Source organism: Procambarus clarkii, chromosome 14, assembly GCF_040958095.1.
Source record: "Procambarus clarkii isolate CNS0578487 chromosome 14, FALCON_Pclarkii_2.0, whole genome shotgun sequence".
Lineage (NCBI taxonomy): Eukaryota > Metazoa > Arthropoda > Malacostraca > Decapoda > Cambaridae > Procambarus > Procambarus clarkii.
In genome coordinates, this window is record NC_091163.1 from 7,428,974 (window position 1) to 7,456,660 (window position 27,687).

General features: G+C 37.8%; 2 protein-coding genes across 6 annotated transcripts in view; both read left to right on the forward strand.

Annotated features, from left to right (window-relative positions):
* The window catches only part of LOC123771963 (platelet binding protein GspB), a 36,073-nt gene extending 10,764 nt beyond the window's left edge, over positions 1-25,309 (forward strand). For 4 of the 5 annotated variants that reach the window (XM_045764841.2, XM_045764849.2, XM_045764834.2 and 1 more), the window contains 7 exons: positions 998-1,108; positions 2,575-2,698; positions 5,238-5,398; positions 7,669-7,849; positions 10,248-10,457; positions 11,185-11,318; positions 14,533-25,309. In XM_045764841.2, the coding sequence (XP_045620797.2) occupies positions 998-1,108; positions 2,575-2,698; positions 5,238-5,398; positions 7,669-7,849; positions 10,248-10,457; positions 11,185-11,318; positions 14,533-14,604 (993 nt within the window). In that variant the 3' untranslated portion in view covers positions 14,605-25,309. The remainder of the gene's footprint in view (positions 1-997; positions 1,109-2,574; positions 2,699-5,237; positions 5,399-7,668; positions 7,850-10,247; positions 10,458-11,184; positions 11,319-14,532) is intronic. The other variant, XM_045764826.2, reaches the window with a different exon arrangement.
* A 1,462-nt stretch (positions 25,310-26,771) lies between these two features.
* LOC123771953 (BMP-binding endothelial regulator protein) overlaps positions 26,772-27,687 on the forward strand; it is a 197,411-nt gene continuing 196,495 nt past the window's right edge. The window contains exon 1 of the mRNA XM_069324323.1: positions 26,772-26,906. The gene's annotated coding sequence lies outside the window, so the exon portion shown is untranslated. The remainder of the gene's footprint in view (positions 26,907-27,687) is intronic.

The window sequence follows — 27,687 nt, forward strand, 5'->3', positions numbered from 1 at the left end:
GGTCTGGATCAATATTCTCCAAATTATTCAATATTTTAAACGTTTCGATGAGATCAGCGCTGTCATGTCTGGTTTGTAGTGTTATCCCTGTGGTCCATCCTGGATCCCACCCGGTCCAGAATTGATTGGGTGGAATCCGCCCCCTCCCTCCTTGCCAGCCCCTTTACCTTTTCCCTCCCTGCCAACTCCCTTGCCCCCTCCGTTTTATTTATACTACAGGTAGTATATTTTGTTTACATATGTAGGTGCAGTATATAACTTGTAACTCCTGTTAGCAGGCTTAGGGCATTGCCTTCTTACAGCTCATGGTAAGCCTTCCCCTATTAATTTTTATTGGAATGACTCGCCAACCAGTTAACGAAGTCCCCAACTACTGCTGGGTGATTACCCGATAGTTAAGGATTTGTGCCCAGTCAATCATCACTGGCCAGGTCTGGAACCCAGAAGAAATTGCAGAGCAAATGTTCAACCACTTGGCCTGTCTTATTTATTTGCTCTTTTCTTGGCCCCCCTCTTGTTTATTTTGACTTCTCCCTGCAGTAAGTTTGACTAAATTATGTACTAAATGTTTGGTAAACTTTTTGTACCAGTTTGTTATACAGTATTCCTATTTACGGAAGTGTGTAATTGATCCCAGCAGGCTGATTTGTTGCTGTCATAAAGATTATATATTGTTACCTTGCTTCACAATATTATACAGTATAAAAAACTACTGCATATACAAAATTTAATTGTTCTCATTTGGTTAGGACTACTTAAAATGTGTTGAACCAAATAAAATCTGTATATGGCAGACAAGACTAATTCTGCAGAATTTCTTATTTCAGTTTTCAAATGTTATGAATATAATACTTGCATAGTACTTGGTATTCATTGAAATTTGTTGTTGAAATATTAACTATCAAATATGAAAAATATAAAAAAAATATAATAGAAAAAATGTACAGTACTTTTGTAAAATGTATTAATATTGCTTTTTCTTTTTATCCAATTGCAGGAGCCTCGTAACCATATCGAGCTCGAGCAACACATATTTTTTAACCATCCGGCATATCCATTCAATAATCCTGAAGCTTCATACAAGTTTTATGAGTTTGAGATTCCTCAGGTAAGTTGTCTGCATCTTGTTTTACAAATTTGAAGCCAATTTTGGAATATAATTTGATCACAGAATTTATTCATGCTTGTTAGAAGATCTCAGACATGAACCACAAGTTTGTAAAATATTTTGTATGATACTAGCATAGTAAGTAGTACATAGGCCATGTAAGACAAATTATACGTGGCCTCGGTAACGGGCAATACCGTACTGTATTTGATTCTTGGTTCACTTTCTTGAGGATCTTAAAAGATGCAGGTGGATCCAGGTTTGCCTTGTATCTTTGTTACCATAAAGCAGAGCTTTGTAAGGTAAATTCATTCATTACCTGGTCCTGGTACCAGTACCCAGTATTATAATTTACAAATTTCAGATACGAGTACTGTACTTGGTATCGACAGAAATTAGTGTATGTGTAGTTTTCAAAAATACACATTTGTGGCTCTTGTATGATGTATAGGTGTGTGTGTGGGGGGGGGGGGATGGACAAGTTGGACAGACTAGGACTGCTGGAAGCAAGACAGAATTTTGCTGAAGGTAATTTTGGTTATTGCAGGAATTTTCCTTCTCATTTCCAATTCACATCTACAGCTTGTCCAAGTCGTCTAGCTTAGCTCTAGAGTCACTTTTCTTAAAATTGATTAGCGGCATACTGTTAGAAATATTTAACCCCATATAAAACTTAAATGTATATTTGGTCTAGTTTTATAGATACCTAATTTTATGCTTATCTAAATAAAATTTGTTGAAATTTGGGTGTGGTAATTAGGCCTAAAATATAAATTTATTAGAGACGAGACTAGTTGCAAAGTGGAAATTCTTAATTGCAGGTAAGTTTTGAGAGTGAGAGGTAGTGACTAACAGCAGACATTATAGTTTTGCATTAAAACAGAATTTTTGGGATGAATCTGTTATTTGATTGGCCTCTGTAGTCCATATGAAGTGCGTCTTTAGACAAACAGGGGATGAGAATATATCATTAAATTACTGTGTGATTAGCTAGTATCTAGTTTTTTAGCTATTTATTCTTTTTGTTTTCAGTCACTTACAAATGGGAACCACAAACTATTCAGCTAAGTTTTTATCACTAATATTAATACTGTTATTTTTCTCTTTTAGCAAATTTATCCATAATATTTGAGGCCGTTTACTTATAGATCTCTCATTTGACCTTAATAGAGTAGCTGCTAAAACTGTGTATAAGAGAGAAAATCTAATGTAGTTTGTGGCAAGGCTAATTGGCTTCACTTGTCAAGTATGAGATTTGATCATATTTCACCATAAAGCTGAAACTTGCTGAATGAATAGCTCATGGAGGATCTGTATCTTTTTCTGTATTTGCATTGGAAGATTAACTAGAATAGATTTGGATTTGAACAGTCATCATTACTCTTCTTGCACTGTAGGATGGAAGTCATAATATTTCTTAGCACTTAAATGCAAATCATAAACTTTTGTTCATATGTTGCTTCCAGGCATTGGTGGGACGTTTGATTGGCCGGAAAGGTGCCTTCGTAAATAGAATCAAAGCCATTACGAATTGCAACGTCATTGTGTATCCGCACAAAAATAAAGGGCTTAAAATATGTTCTATAGAAGGTAAGTACATTTCTTTGTTAATTATTATATCAGAGGTTTTTAATTTTATCTAAAACATTTGAGGGGGGCCAAGGCAGAAGCAAAAACACAGGGCATTGTGTTAGTCTACTTGAGGACTACAAAAATGATGTAAAAAAAAATTAGTAAATGTTAAAAAAGAAAAAGTAGGATGATTTGGAAGATCTGCTTTCCAAGTGAGCAGACAATTAATAATTATAATAATATAATGTGTTCCAAAGCACTTCCCAGGATGACTCAAAAGGTGTCTGCTTAAAGAAGGAAAGGAAGCCCACAGAGAACATAACATTGATGGGTCTTTGGTGATAGCACCAGGGAGGTGCACCCTGAACTAAAGCGAGACCCACACACCGTGAACAGCACTGTAAATGCCATCATGAAGCCATATGAATATAGGCCCCAATGATGGACAGAGCTGTTCAAAGGAAAGGAACACTTATGTTGGTAATACAGCAATGTGTTCTTCACCAGTACACAACTTGCCCAGGTACAAAAGTGAGCTGGGCTCCTCACTCAGACCTGTGGTGGAGGGGAAATATGTTTTTATGGGGGCATGGTTATATCAAAGGAAACAGTGTAAATGGAGTTGATTCTGAGTGGAAAGGTGTTGTAAGTTGTGTGTCCAAGGGCTCTTGGGATCTGTTGTTTACATATACTGTATAAATATTAATGATTTAGAATCGGGACTGAGCAACAGTATTTGCAAATTTGCTGACTATATGAAAATTGGGCAGGAGATAAATTCAGAAAGAGACTAAAACACTTCAAGACGGTCTAAATAGGCTTTTGAAATGATTGAAAGATTGGCAGATGCAATTTAATGCTGACAAAGCTAAGATTCTGAGGCTAGGTAATGGTGATAGTACACATCAGGTAAACAGTATTGAAATTGTGTAAAAGATCTAAGGGTTATGATTATTAGCAATTTGAAGCCAATAAAATAAATGCATAACTGTTTGGAATAAGGCAAACAGTATATTGTGAAATTTGTTTTTGAAGGATTAGCAATAAACCACAATGTTGCTCTTCAGCTATACTGTAACTTGCTATTCTCGTGCCCCATTTAGCTTATGCTGTTAAATTTTGAGTCGCCATACTATGGAAAGGACATGCATTCACTTGAACATATTCAGCAAAGGATGACAAAGTTAGTCTCAGGAATTCAAAGCCTTCCATATGAAGATGATGATGATGTACAAGACCAGATACCCATGGTGTGAGCAGGAAGTGGGTACAGCTGAAGAATAGTCTTGGAGAGGAAGCATTCTACAGTTTGTAGATAGTGCCAGGGCTTGACCCAGCGGCAATGTTTTTGTAATGAGGTTTGAACATCAACCAAGAGGCTGGATGAGATGGTGTGGTCCTGTAGGGGCTCACAATAGTGTAGGGTTCAGTCTTCACTCTTGTAGTGTCTTTTGTCTTCTTTTATAGTGTCATCATTCTACTTTGTTGGTTCTACTTTTCAGTCTTCTTTATCTTCTTTTGCCTTCTTATCCTGCTATTGCAGGTTTTTGGCTTCATCTGGGTAGAATTTGTAGTTGTTTCTATCGAGATCAGGATGAAATGGTTTAATGTCAAATTCTGCTCATTTTCTCTGGAGGTATCATTATACTCCAGCCTCATTTGTTCCACGTTTCCCTTCTGGGAACATTCTTAACATGCTGGTAACAATGCATCTATTCTCTGGGGTGCCTGGGGTTCTCTAAGGCATGTGCTTGGTAGTACCCAGAGCATTGATTCAAATCATCTTCATGGCTCCTACGGATTTTCTCCTTGATACATCACGTTAATGTGATTTCTGTGTAAGGGATATATTAATAAGGTATTAAATATATCAACACAAAGTGGCTCGCAAAACAGTGGATATAATTTGGATAAGTTTAGATTTACAAAAGATCTAGGTAAATACTGGTTTGGAAATGGGGTTGTAGGTTTGTGGACCAGTTTACGGGGCAACATGGACACGAGATTACTTGATTGTTTCAAGTGTAGGTTAGACATCCAGTGTGCATAAATGAGTTTAAGTGGATATAAATAACTGCTGCCTCGTGCGAGGCAGTTGCCCTTCATTTCCCTTACTTCATACATTCTCATGTGCTTGATAAAACGTTTTCAAATTTGTTTTGATGCTTCCGAGGGAGGAGTGTTTTGTGATTATCTTTCATTGCTTTTATTTGCAAATTGCTTCAGTAATGGGATGATCTCCCATTATCGTCTGGATAATGATGTCAGTTACTCCCTGCCCCTTGGGAACTCGCATGGGTACTAATTTCTGGTTTGTACTCTGTCATGGCTTCCTAGCATAACTAACCTCTCTTGGTCAGTGCATAAAAAGGAGATACTGAGGGGAACCTAGAAAGAGGCCTTCTATTGCATTCTAATGTAATTTTTAATGCATTTAATAATCCACAATTCGTAGATAGCTCAAATGCCACCTGATGTGATAGATTAGGCAATGTATAACACTGTACAGTATTTGTTATTTTTAGAAAATTCATTTGCAAATGGTTTTGATTTTTAGGTACAAAGTATTCAGTGATGAGGGCAAAAGATATGATTCGCGAATACTTTCCCCTAGAGCGATACTCTGAGGTTACACTGGAAGAGGTGCACCAACTACGACCAACTTTATCAAGACTCCAAGAAGATCTCGTTCTCAAGGATTTGCACGTAAGATTGCATGTAAGATTTCTCCGCATTTTAATTTGTGGTGTTTATAGAGGCTCTTTATTGCAGCAGGAAATATTTATCACAGACAGAATATTAAAACTATCCACTGTCTGCTATTTATTTTGTTAGCTAGTTTAAAGACAATTTGTATTACTTAGGCATACCTCGTATTCCTGAGTGTAAATGTGCTCATACTCTTGAGGTCTTGCTCGGCAGCACTTAAAATGTTTATTGGCATTCTCCCGTTTTTTAACGTTTTGTAAAAAAAAATTGGGGGGTTATAACAATAAGTTGTCAAAATATTAGCAAGTGAATGTTGGCATATAAATAATTTTTTATTGATAATGCATAGTATAACCAATTTATTTTTTTGAGGGGTAGAAGTGCTAATTCCTAATTGCTTACTAGGAAATAAGCAGTTTTCCGAAGTACACTATAGAAAATGACTTATTCTCCACAAACTTTTCTTTTGAGACTGCTGGATGTCTTGACGTTTAATGATTTCTGCTTGGTCATCAGAAACCTCAAAATGGTGACATTCCTGATGGATCTCCAAGGCAGTTTTTACCAAATATCCTGCTGACTTGGCCTCTGGGGCAGCAGGTGCTCAAGGTGCACTACCACAGAGGGACTGGCGACAGTGGACTCGAGCTCTCTGTGGGGAAGAACAGCATAAAGTGGGAGCCACTGGTGGTTCAAGTGCAAGGAATTCCCCAAGAAGCTCACTAGGAAAGAGAGAGCACCTTGGAACAGCACTGTTGCAGTGGTTGTGGACTTCCTGGGCAGTCACAAGGCCAAACATTATGTATTCACCTAGTTGTATTCACTAGTTGTTGCAGGGGTTGAGCTCTGCTGTCAACCTGCCTCTCAACTGTCAATCAACTTTACAGCATTCTATTGCAAACAATTTGATACCAAATTTTGCTACCCTGAGGTGCACAGCAGGTTGCCTGCCAGGGCAACGAAAGTGTTAATTGGAAAAGACTTGCAGATCAACCCTTGCAAAGGGAGCTGGTCGGCCGAGCGGACAGCACGCTGGACTTGTGATCCTGGGTTCAATCCCAGGTGCAGGCGAGAAACAATGGGCAGAGTTTTTCACCCTATGCCCCTGTTACCTAGCAGTAAAATAGGTACCTGGGTGTTAGTCAGCTGTCACGGGCTGCTTCCTGGGGGGTGGAGGCCTGGTCGAGGACCAGGCCGCGGGGACACTAAAAAGCCCCGAAATCATCTCAAGATAAGAAGGTTGACTGAAAATTTTGAAGTCCCATCGGGCATGAATGTGGCAACTAGGAATACCCAACCTAATAATAAAGGGGTAACACCTGCAGGTGGCAGGGAGGCAGAGCAAGGGTCAAGAGGGGAATGTGGATAAGACTTAAATCTATGGCCTCAGTAGTCAGAAATTCAGAAGAAGGTTCCCCAGAAGTAACTGGTCTGGAGCTCAGTTGAGAAAATCAGGAAGTCGTATGACTTCCTGATAGACTTGACCTGCAGGTGGATTAAGTTTATTTAAAAAGGGAAGAATGTTAGTATTGAAGGTATTTTGCAGGATTAAGTACCACCTAGGTTAGGTTCATAATATTAAGAGCCGATGCTCATTTGTCTGTAAGGAATGTAAGGGTTATTTATATACATGGCACCTATACCGGTGATGTTATTGTCTGTTTGTAAATAAGCACCATGCTTCTGAGACATGAGTTTTCTGCCATACCCAGACATAACAAGGTGGTTAGCCAAGGTGATATTTAGTTGGTTACTTATTGATAGGTAAATACTTGATACTTTGGTCCCCCGATAAGCTTTGTCCTCACTGAAAGAAATTCATCATAAATGTACAAGTAGAACAGTTAAGGAAGGGATTTTTAAATTCTGAGATCTGATGAATTTTAGCAATATTGAAACATTCTGGTAAATTACACACTGAAATGCATCAGAACATTAAAGTGTTAGTATGTGATTTCTTTTCACTAAAGCTGTGCTATGCTGCTTTGATGAATATGTACTTAGTTAAATGACTTAAAAATTTGGAAATTGTTGAAGTGCTTGTAAATGTTAGGGATTTAAATTATTTAAATTTTATGCAATTCTCCTAATTTTCCTACTGAAGATTGGTATGACATCTAAGTAATTAGATCGTGTATGTGATTGCATCTTAATTGAATCATTGTCTCAAGGAAAATAGTTAGTATTAAAATGACCCTGTATATAATGACATATAAATATGCTTTCTTCATATGTATACAGTTATCAGTTGTAATGAAATTATACTTTTTGTGCAATAGTTGGATCTGCCTGCTGGTGTTTGGGTAGACATTCGTGTGGCTACAGTAGTGAGTGCCGGCGAGCTGTGGGTACAGCAACCGCTGCATCCCTCCTTCGCACATATGGAGCGCCTTCAGGTGTGCATGAACAACAACTATGGCGATGGATCGAATACTCCACCTCTTCCCAGTCCTCTCGCCGGTTAGTGGTGATGAAGTCTCTTAAGTATCAGATTCTTGTCTTCTTTACGTAGCAAACAAGTATAATGTAATACAATGGAGTCTCGGGAATGGACCCCCTTCCTGCTATGAGAGTAGTGTAGGGAAGTATCTTTATAATTTCCCTGAAGCACATTTATGTTAGCAAGCATAAATCCATTTTAAGCCCACCTTTCTTCAACACTAAATAAATAAATATTATATGAGAATATGTAATTGAAAAGTATATATTTTTGATTCAATGAGAGTTTACTTAACATTACCAGTATTGTATAAGTGGGAGAAGTTTGTAAATCGGGGAAAAGACAGCTGGTTGTGAGAAAATCAGGAGCCATGAGGAGGATTTGACCCTATACTCTGGATGTTCATCTCCAATGCTTCTCTTCATATGACCATGTCATGGTGTAGTGGTCTAAGATACCTGCTTGATGGGGTTCTGGGAGTTCTTCTACTCCCCAAGCCCGGCCTGAGGCCAGGCTCGACTTGTGAGAGTTTGGTCCACCAGGCTGTTGCTTGGAGCGGCCCGCAGGCCCACATACCCACCACAGCCCAGCTGATCCGGAACTTCTCTTGGGAAAACAGTCCAGTTTTCTCTTGAAGACGTCCACGGTTGTTCCGGCAATATTTCTTATAGTCGCTGGGAGGACATTGAACAACCGCGGACCTCTGATGTTTATACAGTGTTCTCTGATTGTGCCTATGGCACCTCTGCTCTTCACTGGTTCAATCTTGCATTTTCTTCCATATCGTTCACTCCAGTATGTTGTTATTTTACTGTGTAGATTTGGGACCTGGCCCTCCAGTATTTTCCATGTGTATATTATTTGGTATCTCTCTCGTCTCCTTTCTAGAGTACATTTGGAGAGCTTTGAGACGATCCCAATAATTTAGGTGTTTTATCTCGTCTATGCGTGCCGTATATGTTCTCTGTATTCCTTCTATTTCAGCAATCTCTCCTGCTCTGAAAGGGGAAGTGAGTACTGAGCAGTACTCGAGACGGGACAACACGAGTGACTTGAAGAGTACAACCATTGTTGTGGGATCCCTGGATTTGAAAGTTCTCGTAATCCATCCGATCATTTTTCTGGCTGATGCAGTATTTGCTTGGTTATGCTCCCTAAATGTTAGATCGTCGGACATCATCATTCCCAAATCCTTGACATGCTGTTTATCTACTATGGGAAGATTTGATTGTGTTTTGTACCCTGTATTATGTTTCAGATCCTCATTTTTGCCGTACCAGAGTACGGTGTGTGCGCTCGGGAGTACCCAGTGCATAGGTTCGTATCCTCCTCAAGGATCCTACTGATTTTCTCGTTGATACATCATTGTGATTTGTTTGTTTACAGCTGTAGTCTTGTGACACCTTATGTAATTTCGGAATGTTCTGCAAGGTGTTCACTTGATGTGCAAACAGGTCCATATTTTGTATGATGAAGGGGCAGGGGACTTTGCCAGGAACCCATCGTCTTGCCACTAAAGACCTAGCTCTTGCCTACCTCATGAAAGTTGGAAATCGGTTAATGATTGTAGAAAACTTTTTGACGTGAAGATACATCAAACATTATTTATTCCTACGACTCTGGTCCTTGATGCAACATACTGAAACATGTTTGGAGCCAGGATGGATTTTTTTCTTCAAACCCATCAACTGCACCTGTCACCCAAGGTCATTTTATTGGTGTGCATATCAACATGGGTCATTTTTAGGTGTAGGATAAGGTTTAAAACTCCCTGTACAAAACCAGTAGGTACATAGTTCATATCTGCTTCCTCGGGCCTCCAGTAAATAGACACCATCTTGGGAGAAAAAGATGTGGGCACTCTTCTTGGGTGTGAGAGGCAAAGTACTCAAAGTTGTTGTTTTAGTTCAATAGTGTATCCAACAGCGGCTCACAGCAGCTCGTGCCCACATCACTTGTGATGATGAAATAAATAACTGCAATAATTTAAGTTTAAGTATTTTGGCTGTTTTACAGTGTTCATAGTATATTAGGTGGCACTTCATCATGTGATGTCTACACCTGACAAGTGTGTGTGGGGCTAGGCTGAGCTTGGATCACTCATTACCAGATTATCGCACCCACTACTGCTGCATAAGCATGTAGATAGTTACATATTGTGCACATATTATTGACACAAATATAATTGTGAGCATTGATGTTCTGCACATTTTATTATAGAAATTTCTCAAATTAAACACTATTGTATTGTATAACTAAAAAAAGCTTAAAAACAAATCACTGACACTGAATAAATCAGTATAAATATATTTGTGGTATAAATATAGTTATATAAAATTTATATAACAAAAAATGCATTTTTTATTGTATTTATAAATTCATAGTACTGTAGTAAACAAGGGAATTTTGTATTGGCAGATGGCACTGTGTGTGTGGTACAAATTACGGGACAGTGGATGAGATGCCAAGTGTTGAGTACAGCGGAGAATGTGTCTCAAATTTTGCTGCTTGATATAGGAGACACAACATTCGTGGAGACGTCATTGCTGAGACAGATCCGCCTCGACTACCTGATGCTTCCCTTCCAGGCAACTCAGTGCTTCCTGTCTGGGGTACAGCCAGTAAGAGGTTTGTATTTGCAACTGTTTGGGGAATTTCTGAATATATTACCTGATCAACCAGGCTATAATTCATACATCAGGCTGCAAGCAGCCATGTCAAACAGCTTGGTTGACCAGTCCAGCAACGAGGAGGCCTGGTCGACGACCGGGCTGCGGGATACGCTAGGCCCCGAAAACACTTCAGGGTAACTTCAAGGAATCTCTCTTCTGAGAATGGAGGAAAATTCATCTCAAAGATTTAAATTTTGTTAAAATTAGAAATTCAACTTAATGCTATTACTCTAATAGTTATCATTTTATTTTTCCTTGCCATATCTGGAAAGAATGTCTTAGAATGTTTTGAAACTTTGTACTTGTGAAGACTAATTGGCTGTGGTCAGAATGTAGTGTTTGTACTTATGCATGGTGGTGCAACGAAGATCCCAGATTTTATAACAATTATAAAATGTTTAGAAAAGTTTAGTCATTTAAAAAAAATATTTATATTCCGAGATGACTAAACATCTCGAAAAGGAAACACTGTATCAGTGCCACTAAACATCACCACCACCCATTTCATTCCCTTGCAATATCCCATGCTCATTACAGCACTTTTTATCATGTCTTTAGATATAATAGCCAAGGTATACCTCCTTTGATTGGCTGTGGTCAAAATGTAGCGTTACTCATAAATAAAAGTAATCTTGGGACTTGGGTGCAAGTCGATGCAAATTAATTGATTGTGTGATCTACAGGTGATGTTTGGGATGATACCGCGACGACAGCGATGAAGGAACTTGTGAGTAATGACTATCTCTCTGCGGAAGTGGTTGCTTGGACTGCAGAGGATGTTCCTCTAGTCAATCTTAATCGGCGAGAGCGAAATCAGGTTTGTTCAACAAGCTTGTTGGCTTACGTAGCCTGTTCCCTGTAGGGGTACCTCTTGATTTTGTCAAAATAATCAACTTTTTTTCCAAAGTTTGTGGTGAACAATACGTGCAATATCTGTGGAATGCTTTCATGTGTTTGCTTGAAACTTTAAAGATTATATGTTATGGTGCAAGGAAGGTGCCTTTTATTAGGCACCGAAGTCTCTGGTGACACATTTTGGAGCTACTGTACAGTATTTATATTCATGGGAAGATAACCTTGAACAATGTCTTGAAAACAAACAAACCTAGCTAAGTTGATTTATGTTGACCAGACCACACACTAGAAGTTGAAGGGACGACGACGTTTCGGTCCGTCCTGGACCATTCTCAAGTCGATTGTCAATCGACTTGAGAATGGGCCAGGACGGACCGAAACGTCGTCGTCCCTTCAACTTCTAGTGTGTGGTCTGGTCAACATACTTCAGCCACGTTATTGTGACTCATCGCCTGCAAACCTAGCTACACCAGAATATCAACACACATGCTAGGATGCCAGGGAATACTCCCAGTAGTCTTGGTTGAAAATGAAATTTGTATATTCTTAGAAGTTGTGCAATAGATGAAATAGATCCCTACATGATTTTGTATACGAATCATTTAATGTCAATTCGCCTAAATTTTGGGTTAATTTTCTGGCAACCATTTAAATTTTGATCCAGTGTGGTACATTTATATATCTCGGTGAGAGAAATTGAATGAAATTTATCTCGCATCTGTAGCTGAAATAGTTCTGGAGATACACGACCTTGCGTTTTGCAAAAGAGGTCGTGCCGAATTTCAAGAGGACATATCTCGGCTCCTAAGGCACATACAGAGTTCATTCAAATACCATTTTAAAGGTATTGGGTGTGGCTCCAACTTTTCTATGTTTGACTGTGCTGTAACAATGTTTACAGCATGAAGTGTATTCCAATGTATTTGATCTTTATTTATGTTCAGGTCATTAAAATATTCCAGAATTTGAACATTCTTAATTTTGGCCTCTATTGGACTTTTTTTTTTGTTTGCAAAACACAACTTGACATGTCAGGGCTGCCATACTCCAGGGTTGGTCTTACATATGTGGTACACAAGTTTTTAAAGGCAGTTCTGATGGTAGCTAGCCATGCATACGCTGCTGATGATATTCTCTTGACATGTACTTCAGGAGACAGGTTCGACGTGATATCAACTTTTGTCAGTTTCAGCAGCATGAAATGGACAGATCTTTGTTTTTGCAGAGGACTTCATCTCCCATTTGGTATCCTGTGTTTGACCTACTGTTCCCTCCACCTAATTTCATTATCTTGCACTTACTTGGATTGAATTTTAGTTGCCATTTTTTGGACCATTCCTTCAGTTCATCTAGGTCATCATGTAGCCTCTTGCCATCTTCCTCAGTCTTAATCTTGCTTGTAATTTTTGCATCATCAACAAACATTGAGAGGAACGAGTCTATTCCCTCTGGGAGATCTTTTACATATATCAGAAACAGGAAAGGTTCATGGACTGAATCCTGTGGGACTCCATTGGTTATGCCTCACCAGTCTGAAACCTCACCCCCTCAGTGACTGTCTTCAGTTGCTTAGGTACTCCCTTATCTAATGGTGTACCTTCCTTTTTACGCCTTCCTGCAGCTCCAGCTGCATCTCACTCACTAGTCTCCTATGGGGGGGTACTGTGTCAAAGGCTTTGTCAATCCAAAAATATGCAGTCTACCCCACCCTTCTCTCTTTTTTACTCAATTTTTGTCATCTGGTCATAGAATTCAATTAATCCTATGAGGCAAGTTTTGCCCTCCCTGAATCCATGCTGCTGATGTTACGAAGTTCTTTCACTCCAGATGTTCTACTAGTTGTTTTTGCACAATCTTTTCCATAACCTTGCATGGCAGGGACACTGGCCTGTAGTTCAGTGTCTCATGGGCGCTGATATATGTCCTCTTGAAATAAGGCATGATCTAAGAAAATATACCTGTTTGCCAAAATTCAAGGTAGCGTATCTCGATACCCGTTTTAGCTACAGATGTGAGAAGTCATTCAATTTCTCTTGGCGAGATCTATACATGTACCAAATTTCATCAAACTCAAAGATTGTGCCGGAAATCACCTGGGTGAACTGACGTGTCAAAAAATGGTTACAAGATTTTATTTTCATATTCAACAATATTTAAACATTGAAATTTTTTCATTATCCATATAATACTAATAATTTTAAAGATTTCCTTGTTCTTAAATTACAGCGAATACAAATGTTATTCTCCGATACAAATCTAAATTTCAGAATGACTTGAACAATTTCAGTTTTTTTCTTAGTGTTGTATAGTTAACCATATTAAGTTTAATTTTTGCCCAGACTATTATGATGTATTAGGTCTAGGTAAAGAATAGGGAAGTCTTGCATCCCATAGCACCATTAATACCTCTTAAGTTGATCTACCCCTCCCTCTCTCCCATTCCACCACCCATACCACCACTAACGCCATTATGAGGATAGATTATGGGAACTATATCTCGCAACACTAAAGGAGAGAAGCAGCAGAATAGATGTGATTACCGTGTAAGTTACCGAGGGTAGTGGTGGACAAGGACAGCCTCTTAAATTTAGAAAAGTAGGATGGTACAGGTGGAAGCTGGAAATGCAAGAGTCCAAAAAAGAAAAGGGAATATTCCTACCCCTTACAGGTGGTCATCGAGTCGAATCCCCTGAATGACGTTGTGAAAGCCATCACCATCAACAACTTTAAGGCCAGATTTTAATAACATATTTGAATGTCTGTCTCCAAGTTAAATTATAACGCAACAAGTACAAGGCTAGTAGGTTGGGCTTAGAGCTAAACCTCATTTCCTTGTAATTACTGTTAGGTAAGCACTGTTAAGCAAGCACCTAAATTACCCTCGGCATTTCTACCACCAGCATTACCGCAATACCCACCACCACTATAACAGGAACACCATTATATGGTTTTGTTCATACTAGATACGCTAGTCTGGGAATATTTTTCTCGGCAGCTTGCATTCAATTTAAATAGTTTAGAAATAAAATTAAAGAAAATGGTTATGAGAAATATAAATTGGAAAAGAGAGAGAGAGAGAGAGAGAGAGAAATGAAGAGGATTGTAGTCTAGCTGTAAATAACCTATTGAGTTAAAATGCTTAAATATGGAATTTTAATAGACGCTTTACTTTTCAGTTTGTGCAGCTGAATGAGAGGCTCGTTCAGTTGGGGCATGCACGGGGGGCGCCTCGACAGCCTTTAGGTTGATCTGCTATCCAAGTACAGTATATACTGCATCGGCTTTCATCGGCTACCAGTCCATTGGATTACCGAGTTGTCTGCACCAGTTCCATCAACCCATTTATATCAAATAAATAAATAAATAAATATATATATATATATATAATATATTATATATATATATATATATATATATATATATATATATATATATAATATATATATATATATATATAATATATATATATATATATAATAAAATAATAATAATAAACTTGCATAATATACATACATATGGAACAAGTAGTCTTTATTGGTGATCTTGAATGACATGTGAGTTTCCTAATAATTTTCTCAGTTTACTTTTGAGATTGCTTTCTTAGTGTGACAGTTGTAGAAGTTGTCACTCTTATTGAATGCCTTACTGAGAATGGGAATGAGATTAAGAAAAAGAAGTGAGCAGATGTGTTTTGGGTTCAACATATGATCTCATAAAGTAGGTTAATATTTGTTGGCCACAAGTATGTCGTCGGTGTTCACAGGTACGTAAAGGTGGCAACTAAAATGAAGGCAACTGTACTTCAGTTAAGACCGGAGGAAAAATAGGTCTTTCAGTGCTATAGAAAACCCGGCTGTGATGTTTCATTTGCCTACAGGCCTTGGTGAGTCGTGTGAATGTTTTCGTGATTTATTGCCTATACGCAGGCACGAAGTTTGGTATGAATGATGAATAAACTACTGTACTTGGATTAGTGTTCTGAATGGCAAGTGTAAAAGATTTTATTTCTTGTTTTTAAAGACGGAAAAACATTTTAATGGAAGTGATAAATGGAATCGGTATTCAAGAGGTATGCTTTGATTAATTCACATTGCATATTTGCATCCCAAGATATTTATTACAAAAGTAGAAAGTGGAGAATTAAATGTATATTGCATGATATTGCTGTAAAGCAATATTATTTGTATGTTAGTAACATAATTACTTCATGGCAGTCAGGCTTTAAATGTCGTAGAGTGGAATTATTGACTTGATAAGTGTGTCCAGAATTTTGAAATTTTTGGGTATAATATTACTGTAATGCAATAACAATAACTTGTCAAAATTATTAGAAGACTGTGGTATAGACTCCAGTAAACCTTTCATTACCAGGAATATTAATAGTCCCATTAGAAGTGGTATATTATTGCTGATGGTGCAGTTTGTAATTCTTTACTGAAAATTTAGATGTACCGTGAAGCACATTTGCTGGGGATGAGAATTTTGGCTTTATATTCTAGCAAAAGCTGTAGCTTTGTCATGAGAAGCTGTTGCTAGTCTTGGCTCACCATTGTGGCAGTGATACGCCCTCTTCACATTGTACTCAGGATAGGATTTCTCAAGAAGTGCACAATGCACTCCCTTCGTTTTGTGTCCCCCGGATCATACTAAGAAGTTTTAGTTCACTTTGCCCTCTTTTAAGATTATATTACTGATACCAATTCTTTGAAGTTACCTTCAGTATTTTGACATTTTTAAAATATTTTAAAATTGTCAAATGTTAGAATACTTTTTCTTAACTTGGACTAGGGTTCAAATGTTTTATACAAATAAATATGTATAACAAGTTTTAAAAGTTTAAGTTTTTATTTGATGATTCTGTGGTATATGTTTATTGCATCTTTAAATCTAAATTACAGTAATTGAGTCGAGTCTGGCAGATGTAATATACATAATGGTGTCCCTGTTTAAATGCCATGATTCACATGAACATTGATGAGATTGCCATCACATGGAAAATGGGATGGGACTATGTAAGATCACCATATAGTCTCTTCCCATGTTGGTAGTTTTCTATGGTGTCCCTGTAAATTATCGAAATGGAAAGAACCGATGTAGACCTGTGGAAACTTTAAGCCTTTTGCCTTTATGAAGACTGCATTGGTTTTATTGATAATAAAGTCCAGTATAAATTTTTTTTTTCTTATCTGACTAATTAGACTGATCAAATTGCAGTGCTTATTTTTTACTCTTATTGGTTTCATGAATGATATCTAGGAACTCTTGAATGTTCCATAAGTCAGTGCTATATAACACTACCGACGATCTTTTTTGATAAATACATTTTTGAGATGTCTCCTTGTTTTTGGTGTGATAATTGTGGCTAAGTCGATGAAATTGCTCATAAATACTTATTAACCGTTGAACTTTACAGCTATTTTAAAAGTACTACATTGAGGGGCTCCTGACTAAAAATAGTTATCAAATGGGAAAGATTGGCATAGTGTAATTGGAATTGGCAGTGTAAGAGGCACGCAAAAAAAGTTAAAATAAATTCAATACATCCTTTGACAAGAAATTCTTTTTAATATACTAAGAGCTCATATTAGTCTTTACAAGAAACACAATATAACACTTTTTTTTAAATTCATTGATTAGAGTGCAATAGTACCTTTTTATAAATTTTTTTAATCAAACTCGGCCCTTGTAATGAATGTTATTGTGATTTTACAAATGTGTCGCCAGTATGTAATGTGCACTGGTTTTAATCATTGATGCAACGCATTCAAAATGCAGCTATTCAAAGAGTTATGATTTAGTCCCAAGGGGTTCCATCATTTCCATGAGGTGTATCATCATCCTTTTGTTGGCAATGTTTGTAGGATTGTGTGTGGATGGGCTGCAGACATTCTTTCACAAGACCTTGGATTCGTCAACAATTTGAATAGTGATTGCGATATTAGTCTGAGGAAGCATTTTACGTTTGTGTAGTTAATGTGCTTCAGAAATAAAGAACCTTCATGGTTTATTTTAATGTACTCCATTTAACAGCATAACTAAAGTATATTTTTAAGTCTTGGTAATTGATGGCAAACGCCTTAATTTGATTGGGAAGTTGGTTGAAGTTTGGCTAAAATTTACTTGAACCCATTTCCAAATTTTGCTTCTCAACTGTACAATAAACGTGGTAGTTTACTGATAACGGCAAGATATATTTTGGCTTCATGTATGTGTTGACTTTTAATACATTAATTATATTTTATGACTGAGAAAACAAATAAAAACCTGTTTAAGTCTCCAGTCATAGATCATTCTTATCCAGTATTTGCTTTAGCAAATGACATAATTGTGTAATTGCAAATTTTCTCTACATCATAAAGGTAATTGTGGCAAAGCAATTTCTACCAAAGTTTAGTGGCATGTAAAAGTGCAACTTAAGTGTCATTTAAAAGTTTTCATGTTGTAAGCAGTGCCTTTATTAATCTCTTAATTGCATACAATGTACCTGTCAGTTACTGAATCAATTCTCTTGAGTCAGATTTGAGCAGAAGCTAGTTCTCTAAAACATGGATGTTTGTGCAAAACTATCTGTGTTAGTTTGTACTTGAAGTGAAGTGTAACAGTGCAAGGAATACTGACTGTGTGTAATAAAATGGCCAGTTGCACCTCACCGACCACAAAAAGTTCGAATCACCGTGTAAAGTCGCCTTTATGACACATTTCCAGGTTTTGGTACAATACTACAAACAGTTCATGGGGTCTATTTCCACACTAGTTTTGCCATCAGGTGGGTGATGGGGTTTTTCAGTTATGCCTAAAATGTTTAGGTCTAAGCATGCAGCTTTATAGGAAAGTCCTATTTAGAACCCCAATGACTTTCAACTTCCTGGAAGCTCTTATCAGGAAGTGGCCACACAATATCCTTGTAATTGCAACGGGTTGTTATTCAACCCGTTGCAACCTGATAATTTAAATGGTAAAATGAAGGTAAATGATGCTCACAGCCTCTTAGCTTATTGTAGACTAAGACAGATATGGTATATGTTTGAAATTTATATATAAAATCTGTCATTATACTTAAGAGGAGGAGAGAGAGAACTGAAAGAAATGCCCAGCTCTGATGCTCATTCTCTTAATGTGTAAGTGTGTTTGTACTCGCCTAGTTGTGCTTTTGGGGGTTGAGCCTTGGCTCTTTGGTCCCGCCTCTCAACTGTCAATCAAATGGTGTACAGATTCTGGAGCCTATTGGGCTCTATCAAATATACATTTGAGTCTGTGAATGGAGTTTGCCTCCACCATAGACTTTGTGTGCATGTGCACATAGTGGAATATAATAGTCAAAAGGACTAGAACCTTAAGTGCTTGAAAGATTAGAGCTTGGGTCTAGAGATACTCGGTGTGAATCTCTTATATATCCTAGATTTCAATGTATGTTTAGGGTTCAGGTACAGCATGATTGTAATCTTCCTTTACATGAATCGGCGAGGCCTTCATGGCTCATATTTTAACTTCATGAAATCATGAATGAGTGACAGATTGTGTATTTTAATTCTTTCGTAAATTTGTTTGTTCTTGTGTAATCTCTTGTGTATCTAATTGCATACGAACCACCCATTTTGCATGTCCACCACACAATAAACAATGTCAAGAGGTAGGCCCCCAAAGCTGAAGTTCAACTTCACATCTTGCCAAGTATGTGCGCGTGCGCACACCACTTCCCTCCCCCTACACACATGCACTGTGTGTGTGTGTGTGTGTGTCATTTTTATCTTCTGCTATCTCCCCACCAACCACTTGAACTTAACGATAGAACGATGGTCTCCCTCCCTCCCTTGCAGGTCTGTGTTCAATCCCTTACCATCCAAGTGGTGGTTGAGCACCATTCCGTCTCTCCGTCTTATCCCAGAGCCTTGAGCTCGTATCCCTTTCAAGTGCTGTATAGTCATCATGGCTTAGTGCCATGATAATTACCTACTGATAATTACCTACCTACCTCTCCCTCCCTCTGTTTTTGTTTTTTTTCTTTGACTAGGGTTCATTAGGGCTGTTAATTGAAGTACTATACCTAGTGAAACTGCAAGCAAGAGCTGTTATCCTACCTCAGCTCATTTGAAGCCTGCCCCCTATATATTTTTTTATGAATGATTTTTATTTAAATCTAAGTAAGTCATACAAGGACCAGGATGAGCTAGTAGCCAAATTTGTGCCAGAGCCTTCTTGTGACCAGTTCACATGATCTCACATGTATCGACCTGTCGAGTGGAAAATGTCAAGTGGGTGTCAGCCTAGAAATGGAGACCACCTCATGCCAGTCGTGCTCCACATTATACAGAATTGCACAGCCAATTCGTAACACTAGTGATGTACTCAAATTAACCACAATAATATAAAAGTTCATTGGCATTAGTAATGAATTAATGGAAGTTAGAGTAAGTTTATCGAGATAAAATACATCCCAAAGGATTCGAGTAACTTGTGCTATTTCTACCCCTCCTGTAAAAGTTATGTGGTGGAGGCAGACTATATTTAGATTCTAAAATGAGCATGACAGAACTCCTAAATATTTGAGAAATAGTTAACCAATTCGTTAAAGATTAAGGGAGATTAGATCCAAGAGCTAAATCTCAATCCTCAAAGCACAGCTAGAAGAAAGTACATTCAAATAAATGCTCTGGAATTTTATTGTTAATGCATAGTACAGTACAGCATTTGTCTTCTGCCTCTATTGTTTATTGTCATCTGTGCTCAGCATTTTTTCATAATTTTTCTTGTCCCACCGATTTATAATGCCCTTAATGGAAAAAAATTAATACTGCCGTACATATAATCGGTTTTTGGAACCATGACTAGTATTTACATGTACTGGGTATCCATGAATATTATGTATAATTATTTTTTTAAATTTAATACTGAACAAAAATAATTGTCATATGACCAGCAATTTTTCCTCTGGTATAAATCCTATTAAACTGTTTACATGGACATTCTTTGATAATAAATATTGCCATTTTTGGCTCTGATAGCAAATTTTTTTGATAAATCCCAAACTACTTCACCGCATTTTGTTTCACCACTTAAATTGAAATGGGGGCAAGCTTCCCAGTAGGCAAACTGCTAAAAGTAACGCTTAATCAACTTCTTAATGTTACTTCAGAGTTTTTAACAATTCGTAGTTTCATTGCCATTTTCTAAATTTGGCCCAAGGTGTGTTCCATTTAGTTAGTTCCGGTTATTGTAATAACATTTAGACCAGTGCTTGATCTCTTGTCCAAGTCCTTTTAAATAAAATAACCTTCGTTACAAATTTTTAATTGCTGTGAACAGATTTCCTAACAAGTTGGTTGAATTAATCAGATTGTGCTGTAGATTTTATATATGGCAGTAGAGTAACTAAAGCCTTTTATATGTGGTGTAAGTAACCCAAGCTATACAGGCGGAAAGAAATGAAAGTGACTGTTTTGGCTCGTCTGGGATCCTTATCGTGGTATAACAATAATCAAACTTCTTCACCTACCAGGGGGTAATATTAGTACTAAGAAAGAACTAAACACTTTATATTTCTATGAATGTCAGCCATGGCTGTGTGTGGTTGAGAGGTAGTAACATATTGCACTGTTTGACTTGGTACTTAGTTAAAATCTTAGCTGAGCTTTGTATTTTATGTAATTATGAATTGCAACATTGTATATAAAATTGCATGATATATTTTTGCATAAATATGTACAAATTGTAATGGAAACTGGTAGCATGTTGAGACTTACCATTGGTGTACAGTGTAAATACACTATTGATTTGTGTGCAGTTGATTAATGTGGATATTCTTCCATTTCATTAAATACACAATATTCTTGCTAGAAAATATAATTTTACTGCCAGATCATGTTCACAAAGATTTCTCTCTTGTGAAGAGTAAAATGTATAGATTTTATTCATGTACTTTTGAGGCTGAAGTGCACTCCAGGCACCAAAATTTGTGCTTCTTAATTAATAAATCATAATTTTCATAATACAGAGCAAATGTTTTGAGATGATGGGTCTTGATTGTATGAATTTCCACCTGTGTGTATGGGCAGCAAGCCTTATCCACAAGCACGTGGCTTCACGTTTGATTTTGATTAGAAATTTATTCTTTTATATAATTTGGGTGGATGGTTGGATTATATACATATGCTGGACAAACTAACTTTTCACAGTGCTAGAATGCATCCCAAATTATTTGAAAACTTACATATTCATGTGGTTGGATGCCAAGTATAGTTTTTCTTCTTCAATAGTGCTTAGGTGTTGAAATATATTATTTAATTTTAGCACTACTGTTACTACCATGATGATATAGTGTAGAATATATTTAATAGATAGTCTGGGGTACTGGACAGTCATAGGCTGGTCGTGGTCGATCTTATTAAAGACTGGGTTGGGTCCAGTAGTAACCCTCCCCATATGTAATCGGTGAAAGGTGGCTGGCTGAGACACGAGTTCTTCACTCAAAAGAACTCTCAGCTTCAAAAAACTTTAGAAGATGAATTCAATACAATATTACATTTTCTGAGACAGGGAAGGAGAAGGTAGAAGCAGTATGAGGGGAAATATTGGCAGGAGAGGGGAAAAAGACACCAGTGCACCTTATCTTGAGGTTATCTTGAGATGATTTCGGGGCTTTTTAGTGTCTCCGCGGCCCAGTCCTCGACCAGGCCTCCACCCTCAGGAAGCAGCTCGTGACAGCTGACTAACACCCAGGTACCTATTTTACTGCTAGGTAACGGGCATAGGGTGAAAGAAACTGCCCAATGTTTCTCGCCGGTGCCTGGGATCGAACCCAGGAACACAGGATCACAAGTCCAGCGTGCTGTCCGACCGGCTCACCTGGGTATCCTTCTGTCCTTCCTCAGTAATAATATACAGTACATAAATTGTGACTTCTAGGAGGAACCTCGGTGGCTCCCGAGCTTCTCAAGACCCATCCGTTATCAACCGCGAGTCAGGATCAGAATTGGGCTCACACTTTGAGGAGAGCAGATTAGTAATCATTGGTACTAGGGAAAACCCACCACAAAGCATAGACACAACAAAATGAGCAAATGATTGGAGGAAATTTGGCACTCCTTGGTGAAAAGGCAAATTTTTATTTCTACACGGTAAATGCCAAAAGTGTGATATGTATGACAACCACCAGATAGCAACCTAGGTCACCTAAGGTTTCAGCCAGCCTGCTACTCACTACTCTACCTGGGTTCAGCACCTGTAGTCTCTGCTGACTCAACTACAGAAAACATGATTTTTGCCTTAACCTTTTTCCCAGCGCTCATTTTCAGCTAGGTGATGTTGATTTTTCCTGGAACACATTTCGGTCGTTGCTTTAACTGTTTTCCTTTATGCTTTGATTGTGCTAATGCAATTTTCATTATGTGCCATGACACTCCATTTCAGTGCAACCATGGTCAGAGTTGCTTTTCCTGGGAATGGCTTGCATTTCCCTATGCCCCACTAGAGATACTCTGAAGGGGTTGCAGGTTTCCTCCACTATGAAGTAACACTTCTAGAATCACCTCATTTCTTGGCAGGGCATGAGACTTATTCTTCCTTACAAGGCCTTTGATGGGGAGAGGCTATTTTTGGACTGTGTACTTTACCTGTTAAATAAGTTTTCAACCGTGCTGACACTGCTCTCGTGGGTGTTTTGGACTTAAAACTTGGATTGCATATGTTTCTCGTAATCTGTGACTGCTTGTGCCCTCCCTCACTGAGTAGTCTTAAGTCAGGGGTTCATTGTCTGCTTCACTAATGACACACTTCCTCTGCCTGACATGTCTGAATGACAGTCTTGGTAGTTGGTGTACCGCCCCCCCCCCCCCCTTTTCCCCCCCCTTTCCCATTTTTTTTTTTTTTTTTCATTGCATAGCAGATGTTCCTCATCATTAAGGCTTTCCCCATCTGATTCTGTTACAACCACTCTCATTTGCAATATTCCAGTATGTGCATCAGCGTTCCTTCATAAGATGGTTGTCAAGTACAGTATTGTATATGGTTATCAGCTTGTTCTAAATTATTATTAATTATAATAATTTTTAGAAATTCTCATGAGACCTTAAACTGCCCATTATGCGAGTGCATGTGCACACATTCTTGATCATATATACACATTTTGGAGTGTACATCTAGGGGTATACATTTAGTCAAGATAAACTAATATGGTTGTTTATCCACTGAATTGTTACCCAGTCAGTACCCATTTACTGAAGAGAGCTGAAATTGAGCTTAAAGCATAGTGGTAACAGGAATGGAAAATTCACTTATGTGCAGAAAAATATAGTTCAAGCAAAGTGTGTTTGTATAATGTAACAGACTATAAGGCATAGTAACTGAGTGTCTTGTAACAAAGTTAAGACAGTTATTTAATAATACAAAGAGTAAGGTCAGAATGATGTGCATTGCATTGGTTAGATTGTGTTGATATGTTAAATGTTGTCACATTTGATCTGATGGTGGTGGTATTTTGTGTGTAAAGATCACTTACACATTTCTTAGATTCAAAACATAGGTTTTTGTAATGAGGTTATGGATTATAGATTTCTCTAGGATATTTGTGAATGTGGGAGGTCTTATAAGCTTTTAGTAAATTATTTTGCTATCCTCTGTATATTATTGAGGCCTTAAAGCTAATTTTAGATATTTTTTGTACCTTGAAAATTTATTGCAGATTAAAGCGTTTCAAATGGTGTTCATGTAATGTTTCAATTGTTTTCTGTGTTTTTATAGATGTTATTTTTGCATAGATTAAACATTTGTGTTATAGTGGGTTTGCAAAGCTTTTTCAGTTTAATTTTTATCCTTCAGAATACATCCCCAGCATTATTTATACTGTACAAGGTTTACACTTTTTTTTCAAGTTTTATTTTAGGGTAGAAAGAATGTGAAATACTTTTTTGACAATGTAACTATAATACACTTTGCTAGATAATATACAGTACTGCATGTGTACATGTAGTATTTTCATTACACGCGCTTAAAATCAAAACAATTATGTATTGGTAAATATTATGAAAATACAATTTAAATGCTTTTCTTTAATTGTAATCAAATTTTTGTTACCGTTTTCCCTTCAGTTGTGTTGACTGCATCTTACATATGGTGAATACTCTTGGTGACTCAGGTGGCTAATGCCAGATTTTAACAACCAGGTACTTTCTGTACAATTATTTTCTGAACTTCCAGCCATTTAGAGTGTTTAGGACTAAACTATAATATATGTTTGCTAAATTTAGTCAGCTGCAATCTTAGAACTTAAGCATGCATATACCCTGAACCACTTATGTGAAATAGTTACATCCTGTAAAGAAATTTACAATTCAATAACACTAACAGTAGCAAAAACTCAGCATTAGCAGCTTATTGGTTAATGCAGATCCTTAGATCTTTTATGAATTTTTGTGGTGGTATAAGAATGTTTGGAACGCGCACACAGACTTGGATTGTTTCGAAGTACTGTATATTGCTTTTAGTTTATTGCTGTCAGTTAATCCCAGGATATGGTTAGTTTGAAAACTTTAGTGAGCGGCTTCACCTTAAACCTTGTCAGACATACTGATGTTCAACTAAGGCTTCCTCATAAAATGTACAAACGAAGATGAGCTGTCGTGGTCCAATATAAGAATATGAGAGCAATGAGATAGCTTATGATTAGAAGAGTAAACCAAGTTTTTGCTGTATTAGCTTATTGTTTTAAATATATGTGAAGGTTAATAATAAATATTTTGCCACAGAGTCCATGGCATTAGGTGTATCGCTTCTCCCCAAAATGGATTATAATATTCACGAACTAAATTCAGCTTATGTGTAATGCTGTACTGGAGATTGACTTTAAAACTATTGACTTTTCTCACTTGACTAAAAGGTAATTTGTATTGATGGATGGATGCAAGGTAAATTACAATATTTTGTATGGAATGCAAGTAAATGTATTAAAAAAAACAAAAATGCCTTTTTTATTTTCCCCCAGCGTTTTAACGGTTAAATGTTGAGTTATATGGTGTGAATCAAAAAGGTTCATGGTAGCAGCAGTCATTACTAGACAGCATAAGTTACACCAACATTCGAGTTCACATGTTGCCTACAAGATGGTACCATTAATCTGTGGCATCCCTCATGTTGCCTCCAGATGGACAAGACTAACACGTGCATGTTTGTGTGTGTGTACCCACAATAGTTCTGATGCATGGGGGAGAAGTGAGGTACAAGCTGTCTAGAAAAAGAAAAAATACGACTTGTGACACGGTATAGATCATAATATCCAATTAGCAGATGGTTACACTGGGTGGCCAGGCCTTGGGGCCTCAAGAAAGTCCTCCCCATTAAAAAATAAAAAAAGGTGTGTGTTGGCTCGTACACTGTTCATGGAGCCTTAGCACCCCTTCCCCACAACTGTGATTGAAAGTATATGATAACCCATGATATATGGATTCTGCATAAGCAGTACGACTTGTGACGAAATTGCTCATCTTGTGCATTGCTCGCTTTTCCCATGGAATTGACAGGTTCTCTTGCTTATAGTATTTTGCCATCTATAGCAAACACGACTACTTGTTCCCAGTTATATAAACTGCCGATCCTTCATGTCTTTCTTTGATAACTATGCATATTAGTTGTGCAAGAATGTCACTTTTTAATCGCCAACATGGGGACTTTCACAACCAATTGTCTTTTCTGGTAAATATAGAAATAAATAAAGATTAGACATTTGTATATGTTTATGTTTGGCATGATGAAGGGGTGTAAAGTAAATTGAGTTTTGCATAACCATGTAGTTCTGGAAACAAAAGTAAGATTATAGTAAGTAATTATCAAAATAAGGCGCCGAAAGTAAGATTATAGTAAGTAATTATCAAAATAAGGCGCCAAAAGTAAGATTATAGGTAATCTATCAACATTAGTCTAACTAGAGCGATGGGCACCAAAACACAGTAACAATCAAATTTCAACAATATACTGTTGATCAACAATTAACAGTATATATAGTCTATAGCCAATAGTACGCTATGCGTACTAGTGGCTTTAGGTATTGTATATACTACCTCTATCTTTAAATCAAACAGAATGTTTGTACTGTAACTCTGCAACTATGTATGTACTTTTCCTAAATAAATTATTATCATATTATTATTATTATTATCTAGCTATTACATTAGTAATAGTAAGTCATTTGAGACGAAGTCGTAGCCTTACATCTTTCCTCAATCTTTGACGGCTTTGGTTACATTTACTAAACAGTTTACAAGTATGAAAACTTGCCAATCAACTGTTGTTATTGTTATAAACAGCCTCCTGGTGATTCGGAGCTCATTAACTGTTTAATAATTGTAAACAAAGCCGCCAAAGATTGAGAAAAGATGTACAGGTTCGTGAGTGCTTGCGTAACTGCTTCGTGAATCTGGTCCCAGGTGTGGGACGGAGCGGAGGCGCGACCAGAGGCGTCCAGCAGCTGGAGGAGGGACGACGCTGCCGGCGACGCTGCAGGAGGAGCCTCCAACTGTTCTCCTGATGCTGGTCCTCGACTGGGAGAGAGACCGCTGGCCAGGTGGGTGGTTAGTGTGTACAATTATGGCGGCTCAGCAGATGTAAACACATCTGGAGAAGCGTCGGGATTGGCAGACCTTTGGGACGTGCCGCTGTGCTAGTCCGACTTGGGCATCTTTGGGCTTTGAACAAAAGTCTTCAGTGAAGCTCTTGTTCCACAAATGTTTAAATGTTATTAGTCGTGTGTAAACCTGGGGTCAGATTCACGAAGCAGTTACGCAAGCACTTATAAACCTGGGGCCAGATTCACGAAGCAGTTACGCAAGTACTTATGAACCTGAGGTCAGATTCACGAAGCGGTTACGCAAGCACTTACGAACCTGTGGCCAGATTCACGAAGCAGTTACGCAAGCACTTACGAACCTGTCCATCTTTTCTCAATCTTTGGCGGCTTTGTTTACAATTATTAAACAGTTAATGAGCTCCGAAAGCACCAGGAGGCTGTTTATAACAATAACAACAGGTGATTGGCAAGTTTTCATGCTTGTAAACTGTTTAATAAATGTCACCAGAGCCGTCAAAGATTGAGGAAAGGTGTACACGTTCGTAAGGGAAGGGAACTATCAGGGGGAAAGCGCCAAGCCATTACGACAATATAGCACATGGAAGGGGTCAGGATAAGGATTTGGGATGGGACGGGGGGAAGGAATGGTGCCTAACCACTTGTGGACGACGGGGGATTGAACACCTACCTGCATGAAGCGAGACCGCCGCTCTACCGTCCACCCCAAAAAACGGTCTCCCTCTCCCCTTTATTTTGTGAAAGATTTACTCTGTTGGTT